The sequence below is a fragment of the Cavia porcellus genome, unplaced genomic scaffold (genome assembly GCF_034190915.1).
Source record: "Cavia porcellus strain 051 isolate PalLab524CR breed Dunkin Hartley unplaced genomic scaffold, mCavPor4.1 scaffold_1, whole genome shotgun sequence".
Taxonomy (NCBI): domain Eukaryota; kingdom Metazoa; phylum Chordata; class Mammalia; order Rodentia; family Caviidae; genus Cavia; species Cavia porcellus.
This window is the reverse complement of record NW_026947484.1, coordinates 71,910,929-71,938,183: the sequence shown is the minus strand read 5'-3', so window position 1 is coordinate 71,938,183 and position 27,255 is coordinate 71,910,929. Positions and strand designations below refer to the sequence as shown.

At 37.8% G+C, this 27,255-nt stretch overlaps 1 protein-coding gene across 5 annotated transcripts in view; it reads left to right on the top strand.

The window, feature by feature from the left end:
• Positions 1 to 27,255, top strand: part of Tmc1 (transmembrane channel like 1) — a 244,315-nt gene that overhangs the window by 192,893 nt on the left and 24,167 nt on the right. For all 5 annotated transcript variants that reach the window (XM_023566058.2, XM_063249732.1, XM_063249731.1 and 2 more), the window contains 5 exons: positions 5,692 to 5,834; positions 16,601 to 16,745; positions 17,334 to 17,528; positions 19,983 to 20,162; positions 20,284 to 20,445. In XM_023566058.2, coding sequence (XP_023421826.1) covers positions 5,692 to 5,834; positions 16,601 to 16,745; positions 17,334 to 17,528; positions 19,983 to 20,162; positions 20,284 to 20,445 — 825 coding nt within the window. The remainder of the gene's footprint in view (positions 1 to 5,691; positions 5,835 to 16,600; positions 16,746 to 17,333; positions 17,529 to 19,982; positions 20,163 to 20,283; positions 20,446 to 27,255) is intronic.

Genomic DNA, 27,255 nt, shown 5'->3' with positions numbered 1-27,255 from the left:
AGAAAAGAAAAAAAAATTCAGTCTCAATTTAGAGAACACTGTCAAAGCAGACGCAATCATGACTTCTTGTGGTAGAGGGGCTAGACTGAAAGGGTCAGGAGAACTTCTGTGGAGGTGGGAAGGCTGTCAGGAACTACTGATCTACTGAGCTTTATCTGGGAATTTCTGATCCTCCTTTCCAGCCTCACGGAAGCTCAGCTTTCCGACACGTATACACACACATACCACACAGCTCACCCAGAGTCCGTTGAATTAACTGTAGTCATGTCCCATGTGATACATGCAAGTCAGCTAATCCTGTGGCTTCTCAGGGTCTCAGGTTTATGGTTTATAAAGCATTCTATTTTTGGTAAAGATACCTTTATCTAGATATGTGCCTAACTTATCAGGAGGGTCTAACTGATCAGCATTAAAACAGTAAAAATAGAATATCATACAATATGCATCTGTGAGTCAGACTGGTAGAAACGAGATCATCCTAATTAGAATGAATTTAGCCAATATATTAATCAGCTTTCTGTCTCTATAAGAAAATACTGGAGATAACGATCTTGTAAAGAAAAAAACCTTACTTTAGCTCACAGCGTTTCAGGGTCTGGATGAAGACAAAGCAGATCTGTGGCTTTGGGTCTCTGGCGAGGGTGCCAGAGAGGAATAACAGGCATGTGTGGTGTGTCAGGGTCCCTCATGGCCTGGAAGCAAAACAGGAAGAAGAAATTGAGGTCCTATAATCCCCTTCAAAGGTTTTCCTTCACTGAGCCATGGTTTGGTGGTTACTGAAAATTTCTCTGTTTGTCTATCTCTTTCTCTCTTTGGTACCGGGGATTGAATGTATGACCTTGCACTTGCCAGGCAGGCACTTGAGCAGCTGAGCTAAATCCTCAGCCAGGTTACTACAGATTTAAAAGAGTTCCTAAGGCTGATGGAACTCCTTCACCATTCCAAGGACAGCGTGTAGCAATGCGTAATTTTTTCATCATCATAAGAGACCATAAAAGGTGGAATTCTGATATAATTTCAGGCTACAAATACTTATGCAGTGGATGTTTTGAATGCAGAACTCTTTGAGGAATCTCTGTAATCTACCATCTTACTCTATGTACAATATTTAGCAAGTGCTAAGTTCTTTGTCAATGTTAGCTAGATAAAAAAGTACATGAGTTGGTATCTATTCACCACATAATCAAAGGATTCTTTTTGTTGTGAAAATGTGGCAGAGACAAAAGATTACAACAGCTGCAGTATTTGAACGGAAATTAGTCTCAGTAGACAGTGAGAAGAGAACTTCGGATAGCAATTTTCTGTGCTTGTTTGAAACTTGGCTCTGCCTGTGATTTCTCTGTCACAGATTCTGGGCTAGGAGAGGGCTTGCACAGGAAAAGCAGGGTGTACTGACATGGAAACTTGCAAAATCGTTGGCTGGGTTGGGAGTCTCTCCTATTTTAGTCACTCCCAGATGCCTGCTGCTTTAGTTTTAGGGGAAAGGAGGATGTCATGCCCCTCCCATGGCTTTGAACTCACATGTAACACCAAACCTCAGTATGTTCCTAAGACGGATTCGATAAAGCCTTTAAAAATTGTGCTCTTTAATAGTGCCTCTTTCATTTACACTGTATATATAGCAAATAAGCAAACTGAAGAAAGCTTGGTGAATAATTAGGATTTCCTCCCCAATTAGTGATATAAACCAGAACCCTCCCTACTTCGCTTGTGATCTAATATTTATGAAGCATCAGCCACTAAACATATGTTGAATCGCACGTATACCAGATAAGCCAGCTGCCCCAGTAGCTATTGTGCTAACCTAACAAGCTCACCAGATGCTTGTTACGTAGCTGCTGTTGTCTTTCCTATTATTTTCAGGGTTCCTTTTCTTCCCAATACTGCAATTATGAGTTAAAAAGATGTTAGGCTGTAATATATATGGATGTGAGAATGAAACCCTTTGAAATCCTTTCTAAAAGAAGGCCCAGCGTCCCTTCCAAGAGGCCCTGGAGCTAACCACCCAGGACGATCCCAGGGTGAAAGTCCATGATGGGTTGGTAAGATATCTTCTTCCTTTTCCTGAGATACTATGGCACTAATGTGCCACAAGTCTTCAGAGACAAAGCAAGCACAGGGATATAGCAGTTAAATACACGATGCTTGCATTAGATGCAGTGCAAGGTCATTTACTAGCTGTGTGAATGTGAGCAATTACTTAAAATTTCTAAGGCTTAGTTTCTTATATAAAATAGGTACAAGGATTGTAGTGGCTGCATCTTTGTGTGTGTTGGGAGGGGCAAGATCATGGTAAATGATGCTGTCTCTGTTGTCCAACCAGGTTTAAGCCAACCAGAAATGAAACAAAGAGTAAGACAGGTGGAGGTCAACATGTCCCCATAATTGTTAAAGAGTGAGACACATTAAACAATGAGACATTTCTTTATGGTCTTCACAGCCAACCTTGCTACCAGGACAGATGTTTTCTTGCAGGAACAGTACGTAGGGTACTCCTGGGAAGGAGAAGAGTGATCCCGTTTCTTCACTTATGCTCAGCGATCAGCTTGGTTTCTACTCATGAGGGCTAGCACAGGGCTGTCGAGGGCCAGTTGAAGTGTCATGGTTCTCGAAGGAATTCTGTGAGAAGAAGCAAGGTGTTGGATGAAGGCTAAATCATCAACCAACACATAGATTGGTGTTATTACTGCTGCCGTGACAGCTTATGTGTCAGGAGCATGGCAAGGAAGCGGGGAGGATTAGATCCTGGGAAAGAAGGAGGAGTTTGTACAATGGTATTTGTTGAGCCACGGGGGAGGGGAATAAACATTTCAGAATATTACCTTTAAACCAAGCAAGACGCCAAGAATCTACGCTTAATGCGGTTCTTGTTAATGTTGTACTGGGACAGAGAACCCAGAATGGAGGTTGAGGGCAGAGATTTAACCCAGTTGACAGGGAGCAGGAAACTTCACTACATAAATGTGAAACAAGGACAAGGTGTGGAACCGGCAGCTGGGAAACCCTGCCAACGCATTATTTCTTTAAGAATAGACTTCTGGGTCTGGGGCGCATGACTGATTCATGTGTTTGTGGTTTCTGACTTTGGATTTGAGATTAGCCCCCCTGCTCCTTAACTGAGGTTTCACTAGTTGTTCCAACACAGCATTCTTTTGGGTTGAGAAGTGGGATTTTCTAGAGAAAATATAACCAATGAGTTCTATGTCTATATATGAAAATTTATTACATATGTTAATTTATTTAGATTTATTATAGAAAGCTTTGCATATTGTATCCATTATGTAAACATTGGTATAAGTAATAGACTTATTTATATTTGAAATGATACTTATTTTGGGGAATGAATTCCTGATTATTGAAGCTGAGAAGTCCTAGTACATACGCTCTGTAATCTATAGACACAAGGAGGTCAAAAGAGCAATGAAATCAGAGTAAGTCTGGGAGGCTTAAGCACCAGAGAACTGCTTGTATGTGTCCCAGTCTGAGGGCAGGAGATGAGATGACATGTTCCAGGTCAAATTTGTCCTTTTTCTGTTCCTTCCTTCATTTCATTCAGGCTCTCAGTGATGGCCAGCCACACCGAGAGGGCCAATCTGATTTACCTAGTTACCTACACCCACACACTTCAATTGGGACTCTCTATGGCCCTCTTAAGATGACACAAAAATTACCCACCATAAATTGTATTTTTTTCTTTTTTTGTGGCACTGTGAATTCAGTCAAGGACCTTTGCACTGGACTAAATTTCCTTTTATTTTGAGACAAGGTCTTGCTAAATCTCTAAATAACCCAGTCTTGACTCCAATTTGGATCCTCCTGTCTCAGTATCCCAAGTATCTGGGATTAAAGGCAACTTCCATCAAATCTAGTGAGTTTATTTTTTTTTAAAAGTGACAAAAATACATAATACAGAGAGGTGGTGCAAAGAATCTCAGTACTTTGGTGTTTGCATCCAATGTGCATCTCTCATACTGGCTGTAATTAGGCCCATCAGCTCCTGCAAAATTTTCTCTTAGTTCTTATGGTATTTCTTTTGGTCTTTTTGAGACAGGATGTCACTATGCAGATCAAGCTGGTCTTGAACTCATTTTGTAGCCCAGACTGGTCTTGAACTCACAACAACCCTCCTGTCTCAGCCTCCCGAGTACTGGGATTATAGGTGTGAGTCACCATGCCCAACAGTTCTTACAGTATTATAAAATAAATTTACCACAAAATTTAAAATCAATTTTTTTTTTTCAGATTTCCACTGGCCTCTGCTTTGAGCTAGGCATGATCTTTGTTTAAGGCAAATTTCCAAATTACTTAATTTTTCAAGAGTTAGCATCTTACTGTTCATGGCCCTCTCCCCTCAAGTCCCAATCCCAGGTTAGTATACAGTATGGTAAAAGTGACCAATTGGATTTTCAGTGGTTGTAGGGTGATTTGTGTGGATCTCAAGAGGATGTCCCAAGTAGACGTTATTATCCTTTTGTTGTATGAAGCATAGTATGACTGTTAATCCTGGTACATCAACTACATTTGGCTTAAGAAATGCCTAGCAGATTAGTAGACATGTGCTATTTCTGGATGGGTCATAGAAGTGGGCACCGTATTTATTTTTTTGTCCATTTCTTTGTGGAACTATTCCCTGCTCTATTTCTTGGCTGCCATAAACTAAGTAGTTTTGCTGTGGCAAACCCTTCTGCCATGATGTTCCTGGCTTGGAATCAGCTGACCATGGACTGAATTCCTCCAAGCCCTGAACTAAATTTAATCTTTTCTCCTTTACATTGTAAATGGTGAGTGTTGTGACCAGCAATGGGAAAGGTAGCTGACACACATGGTAATTTTAAGTGATTCTCAGAGAGGAGCTGGGGAAAAGATATATGGTAATACGGAAACAATGCTTCAATTCACAGAATGAAAAACAACAAACGTGAGAAAAGGAAAAATAAATATCACAAAGGAAGCATCATAACGTCAATGTTCTGCATATAAAAGGAGGTTATTTAGGGACCAGGGATTTAGCTCATTGGTGAAACATCTGCCTGGCAAGTGTGAGGTCCTGAGTTCAACTCCTGGTAGAAAAAAAAATTGTAGGGTAAAAGAGGTTATTTGGTGACTTTGGGAGATATTCCAATCCTAGAAGAAAACTTTTAGGAAGGAGGGCACAGTGCACAATGAATCCATTTGTTATGAGCGAATGCTCTTATATCTAGACAAATAGATCATACAGATTGATTCTAGGGTCATCTCACCTGCTTATCATTTTTGCTAAGTAGAAGCTGTGGTTCCACTGTGGTTAAAGAAGAACTAATCTAACCTGCCCAGCATTTTCAGGAAGGACATGTTGGAAAACAACTTTCCTCACCCATATTGAGCATGCTCTTAAAATTGATACCATGAAGTTTATTCTGATGTTTAAATCAATGTGTGCTTCACACTAAAGGCTCCATAGGTGAGCAGGCCTGTATTTGGTTAAAATTTGTGTACATTTCAAAGGCACTGAATTTTAAGGAAACCGAAGAGTTGCCAATCAGTGTGGCAACTGAAACATTTATTTGATGGAACAAAACAAAAGAGATCATATCAGAGCTATGACCTAAGTTTAAAATTTAATGTCCTTTTATTATTCCTCTAAAGAGTCTGTCTTTTCTTTGAAGTTGCTCTTCACAGCATCTGCTAAGTGACTTTGTTGTTGGATTTTAGGGCTTGGCACAGTATTCCGTCCTCTTTTATGGCTATTACGACAATAAACGCACGATTGGATGGCTGAATTTCAGGTTGCCGCTCTCCTATTTTCTGGTGGGGATTATGTGCATTGGATACAGCTTTGTGGTTGTCCTCAAAGCGTAAGTTTCATTTCTCTGTTGGGGAGAAAATGATGATTTCTGGACTCAAACAGAACTGTTTTGAGAATTAGATATAATTTTGTTCTATGGCTTGTCTAGAGGATGCACAGTTTATGAGAAATAAAATGTCATTTTAATACCAACACTAATGTGAGATTATTACATCCTCACTATGAACATAATCACAGGCCTCTGGGTCTCCCTACTGGGTCAGGGTGATGGTTGCATGCCTGTCTTGTCCTTGTGGATGTTTTAAGAATGTACTTTTTGTGCCTCAAGATATGAATCAATGTTGCTAAGAGAGGAGAAATCTATGATCCTTCTTCTGCATGAAGAATCATGTGACATACAGAACCAGCTCAACAGGCAGAATCTGTTCGGTGTTCATTTTTTTTTTTTTTTTTAACCAGACTAATCATTCACCAAAAAAAATTCTGGCTGTGTAAGACAGAAAAAAACGAATGGCCCTGAATGAGACCATCTTGATCAACAGTATAATCATGGTTTTTCTTGGAAAAAGATTTATTAGAGTACAGGAATGGATTTCACTAGAAAAACTGATAAAACTGCAATTCATTTTTTTTCTCTTGCCTGAAATATATTTATAACTCCTTACTTAAAGACACTGCAGAAATTTAGCAGTTATCTAGGGCTGTGAAAAAAAATCCATCCTTTAATCAATTTTCTGAGCTACCTTAGCAGGAAAGTTGAAGCATCTCAAGTAAGAGCTCCATTCTTTTATATGACAATGCACAAGGCAAATTGGCCTTTTGCCTCACTGTGGGAAGGCCTTTTGCTCAACAGTCTAAGAGAGGTCATGTTCACAGTCACCCTAAGCAGGAGCTCTCTGGGGGAGGTCTGTGATATGCTTTGTGTTCTATGCCTACCTCATTGCTCTGCAGAAAACAGTCATACTGGTTTTTTTTAGACATTTTTTTTTATTGGTACCAGGGATCGAACTCATGACTGCCTGCTTGCAAGGCAGGTGCTTATGCCGCTGAGCTAAATCCCCAACCAAAAACAGTCATATTTAATCTTTAAAGTTCCTTCAGGACTTGAAAAATGCTTTATTGGAGACTCCATACCCAACATGTTTTTTTTTTTTTAATTTTTTTATTTTATTTTATTTATTTTATTTTTTTTATTTAAGGAGAAAAGAAAAAAAAAACAGTGAAAGGGTACAAGTTATACAGATTTACAGAAGAAAAAAATGAACAGTAGGAAATCACTAGTTAATGGATTACATATTGCCATCTTAGAAATAATTGTTCAAGTCACAAAATTAAAGCTTGTAGAGTGGACATTCCAACAATGATACTGCAAACAGTTCTGTTCAATGATCCAATAAAACTCTGTGATATTTTCTATCTTGTACACTTAAATATACATGCAGTTATATAGTTTAGAGCACTTTCTTTTCCTCTCTTTTGTACAATGACTATTACACATTTTGGCTTTCATTGCTCCCACGGTTCTTATTGCTTTTTTGGAAGAGAGTAAAACCAAATGAGACATAACAGAACAGAATCGGTCAAGTCAAAAGGGTGGACATAATAGATAATATAAAAAATAATACAAGGTGATCAACAATGGTTACCATAATGCCTCCCGCTATCTCTAATAGAATTGCCTATATCATTAGTTATAATACAATTGAACAAAACAGTAAAGAACAAAACCGACAAAACCAAAACATTGGAGACATTGTAGGTCTTTAAAAGTAGATAAAAGTCAACGAGAATGGGCGTTATAATGAATCTCATTATCTTCACAGCTGATGCCTAAACTTTCGAACCTGATACTATCCAGCAAAACAGAATAGGGGAACATCAGTCAAAAACAAGATGGTGAGAGTAATACAGGGCTTCAAATCGAGATAATAGAAAGTCAAAGTGGGTTACTATATTATATCCTGCTATTTTTTCCCTTTAATTAAACGGATAAAAATAAAAAAGTAAATAATGGAGTGGAGATTGAGAAAAAAGAGGGCATAACAGTGAAACAGTGCAGATCAAAACATAACCATTTAAGCAGAATAGTGTTTCACCACCAGATAATTCCGACCCAAAAGTAGTTACCATATTGACTCTTTCCTTGAAGTCCTTGAGTACAACTTCGTATACTGTAGCATTAAGTATATCAAAACAATGTAAAACCATTTAAGAGAATGACAACATTATGGAGTATTTAGAATCGACTAACAGAAAATGAACAATGGTTTCTGTATAATCTCCTTGTCTTTAAAAGGTTTTTGCTTATACTATCGTACATAATAAAATCCAATAAGATACAACCTGTTTAGACCATTGGAGACAGAAGAACAAAAGCTAGATGAGACTTCAAAACAAGATGATACTAAATCAGTATTACCTATTAAGATGTCATTTTCTCCAAAATAGCTGTTCCTATCATCCAATCTTCTCTGTCTCATTTCTGTTGAGCTCTTTTTCTGTCAGTAGCTGTCAGTTTGTCTTCTTCATTTTGTTCTCTGCTCCATTCGTTGTGGCCTCCCTGCCACTATTTCTGGGTTCTTTGTATTTTTCTTTTTTTAGAATATCCTACAATACTTTCTGTAGGGTTGAATTGGTGGTTGCAAATTCCCCCAGTTCCTCTTTATCCTGGAAGCACCTTGTTTTTCCATCAATTTCCAGGGACAGTTGTGCAGGATATCTCAATCTTGGCTGGAGATTATTATCTTTCAAAGCTTGAATTATTTCTCCCCATGCTCTTCGTGATTTGATGGTTTGTGCAGAGAAGTCTGCTGTAATTCTGATGGGTGTTCCCTTGTAAGTGGTCTGTTTCTTGTCTCTTACAGCTTTTAATATTCTGTTCTTGTATTGAATTTCTGGAATTTTTATTATTATATGCCTGGGTGTTTCTCTGTTAGGGTTGTAGGTAGCTGGGGTCCTGTATGCCTCATACATCTGAGTATCTTTACCTTTTGCTAAATTAGGAAAATTCTCCTGGATTATTTCTGTGAGTAGCTTTTATAGTTCACTTGTTTGTGTCCCTGTTTCTTCTTTTATGTTCTTAATCCTTAAGTTATGGCTCCTCTTATCATCTTCTTGTGTTTGTATTATTGCTGTTTGTTTCTTTGTTATTTTTAAGAAGTTTTTCATTTCATTCTCCCATATTACAAGTCTGCCCTCCAGTTCAGATAGTCTGTCCTTAGTTTCTTTCAAGCTGTTATGTCAGTCTTGGATAGACTTCTTAATTTCTTGATAGTACCTTTGAACCTGCTTCATGTACTCTATGCTTTCTCTGTTTTCTCCATCAAACAATTCTCCCCTCTTTTTCTGTTCTTCCATTCCACCATCTGTTTTTTCCTGGGTGGTGCTTAGCATTTCTCTAACTATTCTGCATACTTCTAGCTTCAGGTCGTTGATAACTTCATTCCTGAATTGGTCTTTGAGGCTCTCTATATGGCGCTTAATGTCTATTGGTGCGGTGTCCACTATTGCCTGTTTCTCAGAATTGGGGGCCGAGGAGCCTTTCTTGTTGCTTCCCTTCCCCATATTCTCTGTTCCTTATATATATGCAAGCTTGTATAGGAGGCCCAGCTTCCCTGCCTGTCAGCCACAGCCTGATCAAATTGCGCTGGCTAGGTGTTCCCGCCCACCGCTGCGCACCAGGGAGTTACGGACTAGGCAGCCTACGCGGGAGTCAGGCTCTGGGATCTGTGTTAGGCCAGCCTACCAAGTCCGCCCGCAGCGTCACGCAGGCCAGGCACTTTTCTCCAATCCCATCTGAGAGGGGAATGTGTGGCTGGAGTCGCCACCGCACCCTGCTCTTACAGGACTGCCTGAGCCCAGAAAGTCCTCCGCTGGAGTCAAACTGTGGTAGAGTGTCAGTTTCTCTCACTCACCTCTCCACAAGTCAGTGTACGCCTCCTTGTCTGTCCTGTTTTCGACTCTGTTCGCAGACTCCCGTTCCCAGAGCTTCTGTGCGTCTCTCCTTGCCGAGCCGCTGGGAGGCAGCCAGCCGCCGAGTGGCGGGAAACCCAAATCGCAGTTTCCAATGGCGCGGGGTCCAGCTCCACACCGAGTCTTTTCTGTTCCTATTTTAGCGCCAGGACTGCATTCCAAGTTGGTTTCTCTCAGCCCAGTTCGTTCCTGAGTCAGCAGAGCATATCTCTACCGGCTCATGTCTCCTTAGTCCGCATCATTCCTGACTTCTGAGCCGAGCCTTTCAGAGAGCCTCCGGTAGTTGCTGTTATCTGTCCGCCATGTTCTCCCGGAAGTCCCCAACATGTTTTTTTAACTTGTCCAAATATAATTAGTGACCCTGAATACTGGAAATCTATTTATCCAATAAAGCATCATCCCATTCTAAAAATCTAAGATAGTTTCTGACCTTTTGAATATCTTGTGTAATTGAACTAAAACAGTCAAAGATATCATTTCTATGAATGAGCCTTCATGTGTGTCATTTCTGTGTTGTACATTTAGTTTTCATGACCCTTGAGGAAGAATGTCTTTGTCTGTCTAGTTACTACACTTGATCTCAGTCAAAAGGCCAAGAAACGATTTCCATCTAGTTACCATACTTAACCTTTTTTTTTTTTTTTTTTTTTTTTTGTGATAGCTGGGGTTGAAGCTCAAGCATGCTGGGAGACATTCTATCATTAAGATATATCCTAGCCTCTCAGCCTCTTTTAGTGACTGCAGAGCCCACATGCCTTAGTGAGGTCTTGGACCATTCTGTTTTGGTTTAAGTCTCATCTGTACTTTTATGTTAGTTTGTGTGAACACCAGTAAGTTGCTCCTGTTTCTCATTTCTGATAGAGGTATAATAGGTTTGAAGATTAAAGAGTTCAGACACACAAAGTGCTTAAAGATGATGGCATCTTGAAAGTGTTTAAAAATGTTTACCATTTTATTAGGCCTACAAAATAGCCATTATTCTTTTTAGATAACCAAGCAGGGTCAATATGGTAGAAATTGAGATCACAAGATAGTTCTCCTAAAGAGGACTGGAGTGGGGATGTACCTCAGTGGTAGAGTCCTTCCCTTACATGAAAATTTATCTCAGCACCACCAAAAAAAAAAAAAAAAAAAAAGTGGAAGGAGGGAAGTCATAAATGATTATGTAGTTGTGCTGTACATTAAAGATTTGGCTTGAATACAGTAATTTTCTGGATCATGAATTTACAGTAGCCAAAGCAGCATTATAGAAGGCAAAACAAGTACATGATTAAAAGATCATGGAAGTGACCTATATGTCCATCATTAGATGAATAGATAAAGAAAATGTGGTATTTATACACAATGGACCACTACTGTGTCATAAAGAAGTATAAACTAGAGTCACTTGTGGGAACATGGATGCACTTTGAGGTTGTAATGTTAAGTGAAATAAATCATGTACTTATGCTTAGATATCCCAGTTTCTCTTATACGAGAAACCCAAAGTGTAAAAAACAGCAACATAAAAGATAGAACACAGAAAAAAAAAAAAGACATATCTGTTTCAAATGGCAAAGAGATGGAGAGATGGGAGTAAGGAAGGAAAGGGAATGAAAAAGGAGGTAAGATGTCCTATGTACTTGTACCAACTCCACAGCAAATGTCATCGTGTACTGTCAATGTATAGTAAAAAATTTAAAAACAATAAGATAAATTTTAGCAACATAATGTAACTTAATGTATCAAAGTACTATTTCAATAATTAATATAAATTATTATGGAGTTTTTGGGCAATGTCTTTGAAATGTGGCACACATTATGCTCCTCATATGTCAGATATTGAGAAGCCACATTTTTCTAGTGCTGATCATACTGTGAAAAGCCACTCCAGAAGGACTTGTTGACTTTCACAGATTTGCACAAAAATCCCATTTAACATAGTTACAAGGCACCAACTCTACATCTTGGCCCATTAGCCTGACCTGGTACTTGGTTTACATGTCATTGACAAGTGATTTAAACTCAATCACCTATATAACAGGACAATTCAAAACAATATATGACTCCTGCCACTACTCCCAGCTCTGGGAACAATACTTGGTAGAAGAATCAATGAGATATAAATGATTTACCATCGCTTCCCATCTCTGCCTTTGACCCCATCAGCTATATTGTTGGAATAAATATGAGTGAATTTATAAGCCACATTACTTGAATAGAAGGAAACCCAAATTCTAAAATCAACTAGGATCTTCAGGACTTAGTCATCTTGTCCACATTGTTAACCTCAGCATCCTCAGTTCACAAAATGGAGGCAAATATCTCTAAAATATCTATTTTAGGTAAATTGAAAAGTAAAATGAGATACAAGCCTAAGAAATACTCCAAGGTTTTTAGAAGGATTATCTTTGTTAACCCAGAACTTTTCCGGTTTTACCACTAAAGTTCTTGTGTGTTGGGAATCTCTAGTCTTCAAAAAAAAAAAGGAAGATTGGTCATGTTAGTTTCAAGCTCCTTCCTTTATTTATTTTTCTTTTCTTTTTTTCCAGGACAGCATATAATCCTGACTGCATTAAAAATCTTTAGAGTAAATACAGTTACACAATTATTAAAGTCAAATTGGTGTAGTATCACATTATAAATTTTACAAAACAGGGAAGACTTTAGCTCCTTCGTATGTTGGCCTTATCCATTTGAAGTTTAGTATCTCAAAGGAAATTCGATTTGCTTCCAAAACCTAGCTGTTAGCATTAAAAGCAATTCTATATACTAAACTCTCTGGAATTTACTGATATATTGCACTGATATAATTTGCAGCTGAACTTTTGGAAACAGCTACTAACTCAAGGAATACATGACTGAAGAAACTCCTTGATGCCTTTCTTATCTTAATAAACTTTTTTAAGACTCGCCTATGTTAAGGATCCCTAGAATTAGCATTTGTTTTCTGTTAATGAGCCTAGAAATAATAATGCAAAAGGATTAGGTTAATAATGTCCTTTAATATTTAAAGTATATGTCATATATAATTTCTAGATGGTATTAAAAGTTTTATCTACATAATACTTTGCATATCATAAACCTATGTGTATTATAGACATACCTCAAGACATGAATATAAATTTGCCTCAGTATGCAAACTGCCAATATATTATCTATATCTTTAAATCTATCATAATGACCATAATTTACATTTCAAACAATAATAATAATTAAGTTACAAGGCATCTATTATATATTGTCACTACCTTTAGCCTTCACACATTACAAAGTAGCTATTACACAATTTCACATGTAAAGCTCAGATAAACTAAATTACATGCTTCTCATTACACAGAAAAATTTGTTTCTCTCAGTGGATTGAGCAGATAGTATTCCTTCTGAATCGACTGAGAAATTAAGGCTCAGAGAACTGAGTTTTGATGATTATCTTCTAACTCAAGCTTTGCTTTTCCTATTTCTGGTGAGGATTCATCTATGTTGATGATAACAAAAACCTTTCCCTAGCCTGTTCTGAGTGGTTGCTTTCATTTCTTAAATGATATTCTAAATCTGTTCCTGTCTATTGGCAACTTTTGTTGAAGTTATACGGCCTTGGTACAATTCTTATGTCCCCAAATTTTGTGAAAATATAAACAAAAACAGAAAGAAAGGTAAACCTATCAAAACTGTCTTTGTTTTAGAAAACTTTACATATTCCAAGATTGTGAGACATAGCCAGCCTCTTCTACCGTCTCTAAAGCAGTGAAAATGTATTTTCTTCTGCCTGTCTGGATTGTTCTTGGTCAACTTTTCACTTCTTTTGCTTCTGCTTACTCAGACACCCCTGGCCTCCCTGATACTCTGCCTAAATAAAGGTCTTCACAGCCTCGCGAGGGATCCCAGCGTTAAAATTATTCCTCTCCCTCCCTTTCACCTCATCACCCTTGAAAGTTTTCTCTTTGAAAGAATCTCTCTTATCTCAGCAGACAAAAGCAACCAGAGCCTTGGGAGGACCCAGTCTAATATTTTTTTTTTCTCTGCGATATTTTCATTGGAGATGACAATGTTTATTATCTCTAAAAATGAATTTTCTGCCTTATCCTACGCTGTGGGAAGGTAAATAGGACTGACCTATAGGGCATAACATCCTAACAAACACCCAAAGAGGTGGTTTTCTCTTTTTCCTCAAAACAAGTTGGTCTTCTTTCAGAAATTTTTGGAGCAGAAAAGCAGTTAAGTGTGAGAGTTTTAAAGTGATCATTTTTCACTTTATATTACTACTTTGTAACTCTGTCTATGGTTATAAAATTCAACATTAAAAATTATCTCTCTCCAAACATGGACTAGGTATGGTAGTAGTCTAGGATGAGAGACATTAATTTACCAAGTGGGATGATATTGTCAAAACTTACCATAATGAAAAGATAGAACTGAACCACAATAATAAAACAAGAATATGTGTTATGTACCATGCAAAGATACTTATGGCGTGTGTATTTATTTGGAAAGGCTTTTTTTCAGTGTTACATTTATTTCCAGAATGATGATTTCAGTCGTTTTATTCATTCATTTAAAGACTATTTATGGAGTACTTCTGTTGGTCATCTAGGGAGCTACGAGTGACTGAGGATTTAGTGGTCAATAAAGTCATGGCAAGTCAGACTGTAAGCAAAGGGATGGCCCTTGGTTGGAGCCAATATCTATAAATTTCATTTTTGAAATTTTATTTTGTAGTGAGAAATTTGCCTTGGTTTCTTCTTTTCTAAGAATGGAGCACGTGCTGCTTTATATTATCCTAGAAATAATTCTTTCGTCTCTCCCTCTCCCACCCTTGTTCTCTCTGACTTTCGGGTTTTAGAGAATTTTTTTCTATCCCCCTCTCAACCCCTTTCCTTTTCCCAGGTTTCCTTAGTAGCCGCATTTCTAGTGACCCATGTGGCTTAAGACTCACGGAGGCATTTATTTGATTTATTAACGACTTTCACATTCACCCATAAAATAACTAAATAACTCCAGTGTGTAAATGGAGCTGCAGACCTGTGATTAAAGACAAAGAAATCAGTATAAAAATCTTGGGAGACAGCATAAAGGTATTTTCCAACTCCCTGGAAAAGCAAATGATGCATTGAGATTGCTTCTCAGTGATAAAAGGATTCAAAACCACAGGTGGTTTGAAAAAGGAGGATTTTTATAACTGTGTACATTTCTTTCTTTCTTTTTCTTTTTTCTTTTATTGTCTCTCTCTCTCTCTCTCTCTTTTTTTTTGCTCCGTAGGAGAGAGAGAGAGAGCGAGAGAGAGCTGTGCACAGTACTTTATAGCTCTCAGGGCCACACATTAAAAGTGTGCTGTGGGCATAGTTTTAATTTGTCCTTTTCCTGGTACTCATTCACTTTTCCCCATCTTTTCCTGTCATGTTACCATTGCTGCACGTTAGTTGCATTCTGCCCATTTGATTAGGATTTCCTTTCCAGCTGGAAGATCATCTTCAGCTACAAAGCTTCATCAGTGGTAAAGCTGCATACGCATTTACCTGCCAGGGGGCCACTTTTACTTTTGGCCGCGCCCTTTGCTCAATGGCAGTGGGAAATGTGCCTGGTGCTATAATGATCAAATAAACATTTCCCTGGAGGAGGTTTAATTGTAATGACTGAGTTGACCCTTTGGGACCTGAAAAGCAAAGGCATTTGGTATGGCTCAGAATTCCTCACGGTGTGCACACTGGAGTGGAGCAAAGTCACAAGGACCGGAGCCCTGGGCTTGTCCAGGTGGATTACTGCTGGGTGGTGTCCAGCAGGTCACTTCCTCATTTTGGATCTCAGCTTCTGCAACCATAATAAAGAGAGCAATAGTAACTACTTTGACCTTTGGCTAATCTGCATGTAATTAGCATTTCAAAGGGTAAAGCGATAGGCTGATGAAAGGAATAATTAATTTCGGTTACTTTTCACTGCACATTAGCCTAATTAAAATGTGTAAGCCTCCATAAGGAGTGGGAATAACACGGGGAAAATGTAGATAATCGTAGAGGTACCCATCCAGCATATGTGTGAGCTTTATGGGCACTGCACTCTTCTTTTGGTTCTGTGTCACTATATTTCACAAATCAAAACCTTGTTGGACTGCTTTGTAGCAGATGTCATGTGAAATCTTAATTTTGTTGCTTACAGTAAGAGAGAAAAAAGGAAGTAGGATACGTATAAGATAGATGTATAGCCATTGCAATAAACCTATAGAATTGCATTTTAAATGCTCTAAGTCTATTTTTTTTAATTCCCTGATTATACTATATGTAACCATTGGCAAAGTTTTATTAATATCGTAACATCTGGTCAGGAATTGTACAGTCAATAGAACTTTAATGTATTCAATTTCATTGCTTTTTGGGAGGAGACTCTAGCAGGAATTAGAATTTACAGAAGAGTTCCTTGACTTTGGTTAGTCCATCCTTAGGCTTCAGGGGGTCTTGGAACCAACCAGAGTTGTATAAAGTAGAGTAACAGGCTACATACATATTTTTTTCTGGTGAGGAGTTAGTAGTTCTCATAAGATTCTTAAGGGATTCTCATCCCGTAAAAGGTTAAGAAACAATTATATGACGTTAGTATCCCATTTTAGAAAGATACATAAAAAATATGTACTTTATCTGTTCAATTGTTAAAATCACCAGTGTGTCATCTCAAAGATGTGGAAAATTAAAAATTTAAAAAGCCAAGCAAAATTACAAATAAAATTTACTTTTTGGTTTTTAGAACAAACTTGTTTAGAATATATGGCATTTAGATATTGCTTCTCCAATTTACCCATCATCCTCAGGTCATGCCCTCTCTTCTCTTTACTTTTCTATTCTGGGTGCTGTGTTAAACTTCTTGTTTTTCCAGGATGACCAAAAACATCGGTGACGATGGAGGTGGGGATGACAACACTTTCAACTTCAGCTGGAAGGTGTTCTGCAGCTGGGACTACCTGATTGGCAACCCCGAAACAGCTGACAATAAATTTAATTCCATCACAATGAACTTTAAGGTAGGCAGGAACTTCAACATCCTGTTCTTAGATTTCTAACAGTAACATTGGTGGCATCCCACAAGGTCTGGTCAGTGAAGTTTTTCACAACCAGAAAAAAGATGAACTCACCGTTCTGCCTGCAGGGATCTGGCCACCGTTCTTGTTTATAACTGGGAAATATCCTGTGACCCACAACTGCATGACTATCCCTTGAAGATGTTTTGTTTCCCTAAATTTGATGAAAGGCTAATAGTATTTGATTGAAACAGGCCAATACCAGTAATCAGAATCAGATAGCTTAAATAATAGAAAAATGCTTATTAATTATTTATAGAAATAAGTTCAATAATTTTAAATTTAAAATTACAGCATTATTTTGTAGCTTTAAATGTTGTACAGAGCCAGCATCATTTAGAATGATGATTATCTTTAGTATTTCAGAGTTTATTTGCAAGAATTTAGCCTTTCTCTCGTGTCATAGTGGACAGTATTTGCCTGGTTTATGGAATTTCAGATATATTTCACATTTTTGTTTGTTATACTCCCCAGTTCCTGATAGATTTTATGGCTAAGATCTTCATTGTGTTTTGTTTTGCTTGGGTACAGGAAGCTATTATTGAAGAAAGAGCAGCCCAAGTAGAAGAAAACGTCCACTTGATCAGATTCCTGAGATTTCTCGCCAATTTCTTCGTGTTTCTAACCCTTGGTGCAAGTGGATACCTCATCTTTTGGGCTGTGAAGAGATCCCAGGAGTTTGCACAGCAAGATCCCGACACCCTTGGGTGGTGGGAAAAGAATGAAGTTCGTCTCTGCGTGCTTTTTATGTTCTTAGAGCCTGCTGTCTGGTGTTCTGTGGGCTATGCGTCTGTGGTGGAACCTCTGATAAGGCCAATCTTTACCTGTCCCCTGCCTTGCCTTCATGACTAACCAGCTTTGTTGTACATATTGCCGTCCTTATTCCCAAATCTGTTCTGAAGTCTTTCATTTTTGGTTGTGGTGGAATGTTAGATTTAGAGCTGATACTAAAAAGCGTATAATTTAGCTATTACTTTTCTATTTCTAATGCAAGAGATGATGAATCTGGAGGGATTGGTGTTTACGGTCAAAGAGTTAGGAGAGGAGTCAGGGTGAGAGAATCCAGGGGCATTGATTTGAAGTCTAAGAGTCTTTGAGTTCATTTTTAGATCCTGGATATGTCCCTGAAAGACCCAGTTTCTGAATTCTTTGAAACAGCTATGGTAAAGCCCTTGGTTCTCCTACCTAGCTCACTAGAAGTGCACAGACTTGTCCTTAGCTTTTGGTTTTCTTCTTTTCCTGATGGGAAGCCTAATTGGGCATCTTGAATCTCTTTTGGTACCGAGGATCAAACTCGCAACCTTGTGCTTGCCACGCAGGCGCTTACGCTGCTGAGCTAAATCCCCAGCCCATCTTTAATCCCTTCTCCCAGGATCCATCTGGCTTTACTATTCAGAGGTAGAAGGCCCACTGCTGGCCATGTTTGTCATCACAGTATAGAGAAAGGTTACAGGTAGATATTTAGCATTAGGAAATAATTGGTCATGAATTGCTGTGAGTTTCCAATATAAAATGTGGCATTATTTTGAACTTGGTCATTTTTAAAGAACTGAGAGATTTAGGTTGCAAAAAATGCAGACTTTACATGCAAAACTTCTATAAAGCCCTGTCGACCAAAAAAAGAGATAAATCTTCATCTTCATAAGGCAGGCATTTTTATCCAACAAATAATATAATCTACTTACACAAAAGCTTGCAAATAAAAACATTTCAGTTATTTCAGAGTTGGGAACAGTGGAGCTGGAAGAACCATACATTTCAAAGACCGGACTGTAATTTCATAGATATTTCAAAGAAATTTGTAAAATACAAGTCATTAGGTAGAGGGTTTTTTTTTCATTAAGACAAAGGAATACATTAAAGCATTTACTGACTTTGCTTTCAAAGCTATCTTTTACAGTTGTAATAGGAAATATAGGCAAAATGATCATACAGCTTTGGTTCTTGGTTCATATTAAGGATATTTTTGTGTAAATATTAAAGATGAATTACTGTCAGTAAGAGGAGCAGTCTTTGTTAGTATCTGTTTAATGTCTGTTTTAGGGAATTCCTGAGTCATAGATGTCAATGAAAGTAGCACAGGATCTGCTAGTTTTCTGCTAGGTTGAAATTACCTCATGCTGAGTTGATATTATTTCATACTGAGTTTTGTTTCTTATTGATCACACTGATACAGTGTTCTTAATGAAAATATAGAATCATATTATCAATTTTTTCTAAATATAGTCTGATAGTTACAGTCATTCAAAATGTGGTATCAGCAAGGGAAAACAAGAAATGCTTACTGGTGATGAGTTGGGTGGGGTATTTGGGAAAGTCACAAGAGTTACTGGACATCTTTTTTTCTCATTATAAATTTCTCACATTATGTGTTTCTCACGTCTTTGACTTAATTTAACCTAGTAATGCAACCATAATGGTTCAAACAGGTGATAGAACAACACATATCTCCTGTTTATATTTCTACTTCTCTCTTGCTGTCTCTCTGTCTCTCTCTGCCTTTCTGTCTGTCTCTCTGTTTCTATGTCCCTCTGATTTTCTCTCTCTGCCTTTTCTCTATCCCTCCTTTCCCCTTCTATATCATTTATTCTCTTGCTTATGGCATTATAGACAGTTTTTTCATATATAGCCTTCCATAACATTACACACTGTATTCTCTATTTGTTTTTTCTGAATGCCTTGTTTTCTTCTGATAAAATTCATTGCCCTTTAAAAAAATCTCTGCACATTTGCATTCTCTAAGATTCAGAATTTAGTCTGAAGTTAATATCAGAGAACTCATTAATTCTGAGTCAACTAATCAATTTCAATGATATTAAAATTTGTATTTCCATTTCAACCTTATTTTCAAGGAAATAATTTCCATTTTCTCTGAAACACCTGTAGTGAGATGCATTGCTACATTGGAATCAGTACCAGGTAGAACAGTATGTGTTCTCTGGAAAGAAATCATTACTTATACCTATACAACTCATGCACATGTACATTTTGTGAACTGAGTGTGTTGAATGTTGTCTTTGTTGTTTTGAGACTAAATTCTAAAAACATGCATGAAATAATCTTCTTTAGTCTTATGTATAATCAAAGGAGTCTTGCTAAATATCTTCCAGAATTCTGGAGGAAAGCAATAATAAACTTTAGACATCACTTAACTGGTGGATCTGTTGTGTTTCCTTATAGATGAACATGGTTATGTCACTGCTGGGGATGTTCTGTCCAACACTGTTTGATTTATTTGCCGAATTGGAAGACTACCACCCTCTCATTGCTCTCAAATGGCTACTAGGACGCATTTTTGCTCTTCTTTTAGGCAACTTGTATGTATTTATTCTTGCCTTGATGGACGAGATTAACAACAAGGTAAGTCTGATGTTTGGATTTTCCTTATCATCAGTACACTGTTAAATTCTGTCTCAAGATACCAGAAATAGCTCTGAAAACACTATGGGCTTGTTTTTATTTCTCTATCTTTGCTCTCTAGATTGAAGAGGAGAAGCATGTGAAGGCCAACATTACCCTGTGGGAAGCTAACATGATCAAAGCCTACAATGCGTCCCTCTCCGGGAATACCACTGGGCCACCTTTTTTTGTTCATCCTGCAGATGTTCCTCGAGGACCTTGCTGGGAAACGATGGTGGGACAGGTAATGATGTGAACTGAAGTACATGCAATTAGTCAATTTAAAAAACAGCAGAGTCAATATGTCCTCCAAACATGTTTCCTATTTTTTTGTTTATTAATAGAAATAGCTAAAATTGGTTGAATATTTAGTGTTTGCTGGTTTTGAATGTCATATGCATCATCTCATGGAATCTTGCACACATGCCTTGAGATACATACTTCTTGTAGGCTGCTTTTACACTTGGATAGAAACACACTGATCTGAGATCTGCTTAGGTTCTAACAAAGCACCCTGATTTAAGACAGAGGCTCAAACTAGTATTTACTGATTTATTAATGTATTTTTTATTTTAAAGAGGATAAAATAGAATAAAACCAATCAAAATAAACTAGTATAAGTGATACAGGATTTCAAAACCTTACAAAATCAGCAATAGTTACCATAATGTCTTTGCTTGTCTCCCAAAATACCCTCAGATACCTTCAGACATAGAAAAATCAAACTGGACAGAATAGAGTAGAAACAATAAAAACAAAACAATGAATACAATAAAGGACTTCAAAATAAGCTAATAGTAAATCCAAAATGGCTACCATAATATGTCTTGCTATCTTTGAAATAGCTGCTCATGCCATCAGATTTAACATAATCAAACAAAACAAAAGAGAATAAAATCCAACCCAAGAAAACCATGAAAATGATATGGTTTTCAGGTAGGGATCACCTCCAGGTGAGGCCTGATTCTCTCCCCCACAGTCTGTGAATGGCCACTGCTGGGGTCTGGCTGTCCCCACTCCAGCAGTGGCTGCACTTGGCGCTGGTTTCCAGGTGGGGATCACATCCTGGTGAGGCCTGGTTCTCTCCGTCCCCAGTCCACGAATGGCGCTGACTCAGAGCTCAAACTAGTATTTAAATGGAGTTCTATGTAGTGTTATCTGTTTACCCTAAAAACAGAACAACACAAAAATAAGAACCTTGGGTGTCATACAAAAACTAGTTTTAGTAATGTCAATTTTTGTCAAATAAATTTTCTTTAAGCCTTAGAAGAAATGTTATTTTAAGTTACTTTTTTTCATAACGATTATGCAAATTCCATAGTCTAAGACAAGAGATATTTTACCAGAGGAAAGAAATAATGTTGCAAATGCCTTTTGTCCAATAAAGGGAAACCAAACCAAATACAATTCAACAAAACAACATAAGTGTCCACTTCAGGATCTCTTATTTTCCATATCAATCCAATTTATGTTTTGAAAAACCTACAGTCATATATCATTAGAATTGACATCCTTAATATCCATTTTATAAACTCATTTTGGACCTCAGTTCACCACTGAGAGAGAAGTTTTAAAATATAGAGTTTGTTTCTGTTAGACAACAGTTCAGCAGTAATCTCTTTGAAAAATAATTTGAAAATTTTTACTGTGTTCTTTTAAGATAAAACCAAAATTGAAAAATCAGTATTAGTCTTTGTCATGGTTTGTGTCTGGCTGTCTCCCTAAGCCCTCATGCAGTCATGAAGGCGGCTGAATCTAGTGTTTGTGATTGGTTTGTTGTCTAGCCCTGGGACTGGCGGTGTGAGTGCTGCACCCGCCCAGGGGTGGGGAGCCAGGATACAATGTCAGGGAGGGAAGGAGGCCTGCTTTCCCCTTTTTACCCTGTCCTCTCTTGTTACTTGCAGCTACCATGAATGGTAGGCTTATCCCTAAGCCACACCACTCTGCCTTGGAGCCAGCTGAGTATGAACTGAGACCTCCAAAAACTATAAGCTAAATAAACCTTCCCTTTCCTAATTTTGGGCTTCAGGTATTTTGTCTCAGCAAACAGAAAAAAGTAACCAAGGCACTCTTATTAAATTCATATAACTTAAGCAAATATGGATTTAGATAGATATCTTCAGTCTCAATCAGATGCTCACTGTATTTAAACGAATTATGATTTCAGTTATAAGAAAAAACAAAGTCAATGTGTATAATACTAGTACACAGCTGAAGACAGACTATAAAATATGGCAGAGTTAAAGACTGAACTTTGTTTTACTTTTTTAAGCTTTCAGGGTCCAAATAAGTCCCTCCTTCTTACTTATGTGTTATTATTAAGTGTTCTATTTTCATATATGAATATTTGAAATATATATATAGGAGCAGATTATGTTTTAAATAATAAGTGAAATAAAAATTGTCTTCATTTGGAAGAGAGATACTTGTGGTCTAGGTTGTGGTAGACAGAATGATAGCCCCCCAAACTATCCATGTCTTAATCCTGGGAACTGGAATATCCTATCCTACATGGCAAAATTGGCTCTGCTGTGTCCACTGTGTTACTGTGAGTGTGCAGAGGATGAAAATTACCCAGTTATAAGTTTTAATTCAATCACTGAGAACTCTGAGGGACTACTTCTTGGGCATGGGAAAACCTCAGGGAAATAGCAACCAATCGTGACCTGTGTGGTCATTTATTTGTAACTCAAGGGCCTGAGAACAAAAACAGAAGAAAACCATTTTGCAACATATTGTCTAGGATTTTGGTGATGGGTAGGGGCCAGAATGGGACAGGTTTTTACGTGTTGTATGTGGACCTGGTTTAGGCAGGCTCACCAGAGCAGAGGGGACACAAGGGCAAAGAAATCATCTCTGACAGCACTTGGCTTAATTCTGCTGATGGTTGACTTACAGATTCTGCTGTAAACTGTAACTCTGTCTTCTATGAGCATGGGAAGTGTTGTTCCTCAAGGCCCCTTCACAAGGTTCAATCACCCCTGGCTTAGTGTCTCCTCATACTGCAGATGTGATTAAGGATCTTGGATTAGGAGAATTATCCCAAATTATGTGAGTGGACCTAATGAAATCACAGAGGTCTTTATAAGTGGGAGGTAATGGAGTCAAAGCCAGAGTATTGAGTTAGGCAATGGAAGCAGAGGTTAAGAGAGAGGAACTTTGAAGACGGAGGGGGGGGTGGTGAGCTAAGTAAGGAATGCAGGAGTCTCTTGGAGTTAGGAAAAGCAAAGGGTCAGATTGTCCCTCAGGTCTATATTTTGACTTTAAACTTCTGATTTCCAGAGTTTATGTAAGAAAAGGCACTTTAATTGTTTTAAGTTGCAGTAAATTTTGGTAATTCGTTATAGACGCAATTAGAAATGACTGTTCCTGGATTTACAAATTTCCATGTTTGAAGGCCATTTGTAGTGGAATATGTCTTGATGTTTAACATGAATCTGTTTTATCTGTCTAAACTGCCACTTACATTTTCAACACAAGTCCCAAGAGGTGAGAACATCAGAATATACAGTTTTCAAAAACTCCAGAGATATTTCCTTCTTATGCATCTTGGACAGTAGACTGACAGGAAGACTCAGAAACATAACTGTTAGTAAACAAACACCCACGGAACGGGGTTAATAGAATCAATAGTGGAGGACAGAATCTGTGCTGATCATCTCTGGGATGAGGAGGACAAATTAATTATGAGTTATCACTCTAGAGGACTACTTATGTTAAACTCTGATTTCCATAATACTGACTGAAAATAAAGGAAACGGTAGTTAATTCTCCTTGGCAGCCTTGGACCACACTTTCTTTCTTTCTTTCTTTCTTTCTTTCTTTCTTTCTTTCTTTCTTTCTTTCTTTCTTTCTTTCTTTCTTGGCACCAGGAAATTGAACTCTTGTGATTCTTTTTAATGATGTTGTGATGATTGTCCTTGCTTCATCTTCTTCCTTTCCTGTCATTCATAGTGAGATTTCCTCCTTTTCTTCTGCGTTCTTTTTTTCTCCTAAGGAGCATTAGGCACTTGTGTTGAAAGTCTGCAGAGCCAGCAGGTAGGAGTAGAGCAGCTCTGAACAGAGTGCCGATGAGGCAGGAGGAGCCCGTGGGAAGGAGTGGGGCCGTGCTGGACATGACGGCTTTAGTGGTAGCAAGGTTTGTCATTTAATCAATATCTATATACTTGCACCTGAGAACATTTATATCTTTGAGTCACTTACGAAAGTGAAAAAGTAGTAAAGACAGATAAATTTATGTAGTGTTGAGGATGTGCTCTGAAGGCTTCCTCACTGTTCTGTGAGAACATTCCAGAAGTTTCCTCTTCTCTGTGGACACCCTTTGCTTTGTTTCCCTCCAAGGATCCTGTGGTAATCTAAACTATCTTAGTTCAAGATGAAGGTAATTTGTTCTTTTAACTTTACAGTGATCTCCAAGTAATCATTTAGTCTTATCTCTGATGGTACTTGACATATAGTGCAGTCTTTTGGGGTGACATTTATTTGAAGTTACAGTGGCATCTTGGTTCGAGAACTTAATTTGTTTTGTGTTGGTGTGGGGAAGATGGCCACAGTTGTGTTTGTCATTGGATGTGAAGTTTGTCAACAGAAGTGAAATTTTGTTCAGTGCTTTTATTTGGGAACAGAATTTTCTGTAGTCAAAAGAGTTCATGAATGAAGGTATTACTCTATGTTTACTGAGGTCCTCATTTTGAAGAAGGAGAGCAAGAAACCAAGAGCTGAAGTTAACAGGGGCTAACATTTGTTGGGTATTTTTAATGTGCCAAACCTCACCTCAATAAGTTTTTAAATTAACCCATGCGATATGTCTTATCATTCTAATTTTATGGATGAGGAGACTGAGACTTAAAAATGCAGTCTACTCAAGACCTCACAAAATGTCAGTGATGGGAAACACACATAATCTGCACAGTTGAGTTAAGCTTGTGTTTTAGTTCATAGTGCTGAGTCAACCCTTGGAAACATAATTATTCTCAGTACATGACTACGAACTGGCTTGAAATATCTATGGTCTGTGGCCCTTTATGTTACCTTGTTCACTGTTTTGCTTTTGTCTATTGGTGATTGCTTTAGATTTATTGTTCAGAGTTGTCCAAATATGTCAACCAAATGTCCTGAGATGGAGTGTGTCAGGGGCAGAGTGTGGTGCCTGAGAGGAAGCCTGTGGAAACCAAGTGCCCCCTCTTGGTTTTATTGGTAAGGTTTTATTACTGTTTAGTTGTTAGGAAACAGAAGTGGATGTCATCTCTGATGTGGAGATGATAAAGGAAGGGGCAATACAAAAGAATACAGAGAGCTAAACATGGGGATTCTCTAGAGAGGTGAAGACCCTGGCAGTGACAGCTTTTAGCATACTCTCTGGCAAAGGCTGTGTCTCTTTTTCTGTATCATTCTTCTTTGAGATCACCTCTCCAAATAGGTTACTGCTTACACATATGCTAGTTTGGGTGGAAATTAATGCTAAAGCAGGCTTTACATTTTATGCCAGTTTTCAAAGAAATTTTTGTTTTTATATATTTATATATAATTAAATTCTCTTTATAGAAGTAATATATACCTTGAATTTATAATAGTAGCACTATTCTTTTAAAAATAGAGAAAAGTTAAAAGAAGTACTGGACACAGTATTTCATGTGGATCTTTGATGTGGCAATGATTGTGAAGGTAGCACATGACATCCTGGAGTTGAGCATGTGGTGGATTAATGGTCAGCTCGTAACACGCAGCTGTACTGAATCAGCGTGGTTCTCGGCATGGAAGGCCCATCTGGGAATTGTTGCCAACAGCACAAAAGCAGAACCAGAGGGAAAGATGGTTTGCTGATGATTCTCCTGGAGAAGCTTGTCATGCTAGATTTCCTGGTATGAACTCTTGTTCTCATCATTGGAGGAGCTCAAGTCCTCACTGCCATTGAGAATGGCTGCAGATCTTTTCAGGTGCTTACTTTGAGCTTCACTTCCTGGCTCCAGTGCAATCCCTCATCCTGTTGGTGCATATTTTCTAGCTTTTACCATTGACCATGGGCCTTCCCAGTGCTGATCCTTGGTACAGACTTGCATGAAACATTGTCTAGGTCCTCATCTGGACTCGTGCTGGGCATTGCTGTGGGATCCAGACCCTCAGCTGGATTCGTTGGGTCTCAGTGTGTGAACAGATCTCCTGCACTTTTTTGCATTTGACTTTTTGGGTGAATATTATAAAATAATCCTATAAGTTACATGTCCTGTATTAAAATATATTCCCTTGTAAACACTATTATAGAAAGCACAGCTCTTAGGGATGAGGCTGGAAATTAACCTAATGACTACTAATGAAATGCTCCTTTGTCCTGTGAGATAACTCACTAGTTATTTTAGAAGGGAGTTTGCTGGAAGTAAAAATCAAAAGACTTTTTATATTATACAACATGAGTACTTCTGCAAAAATATGACTTAATAGATAATTGGACAGAGTCATCCCAAACTATTGGAAACACAAAGGGAACAGTAAAAGTTTACTATGTGATGAAAATTTATAATTGCATGTCCATTCTTACATTTAGTGTTTATTGTCATATTGTTTATATGAAGAAACAATGACTTTCTGTCATAATGTACTGGGATTGCATGTCAGTGTCAAACCCACACCACTGAAGTGGTTAGTCTTGTATTTTGTAGATCTCGTTTAGCACACACAAATTATGCATGTTCACACATATATTCTTAGGGTCTTATTAATGAATCAGCTGATGCAGTTATACCTCAGTTCAGAAATGCTTCTGTTCACAAGCAATTCATTTTGCAAACAAAAGCCTTTGACAAACGTTGGCTTCTGTTCAAACCTCCACATTGGGTAACCAACACCCACATTGTAAAATAAATTATGCTCCTGAACTGAGCCATTACTCTAATATGTAGCTTGTTTTGTAAGGTTTCATTACTGTTTAGTTTTTATTTTTGTTAGTAAATGTACATAATGATTTTAAATATTCATATACTAGAAAAAATTTTAGGATTTTTAAAAAATAAGTTTGTTGAGATCTAATTCATATAGCATATCTTTTATTCATTTAAAG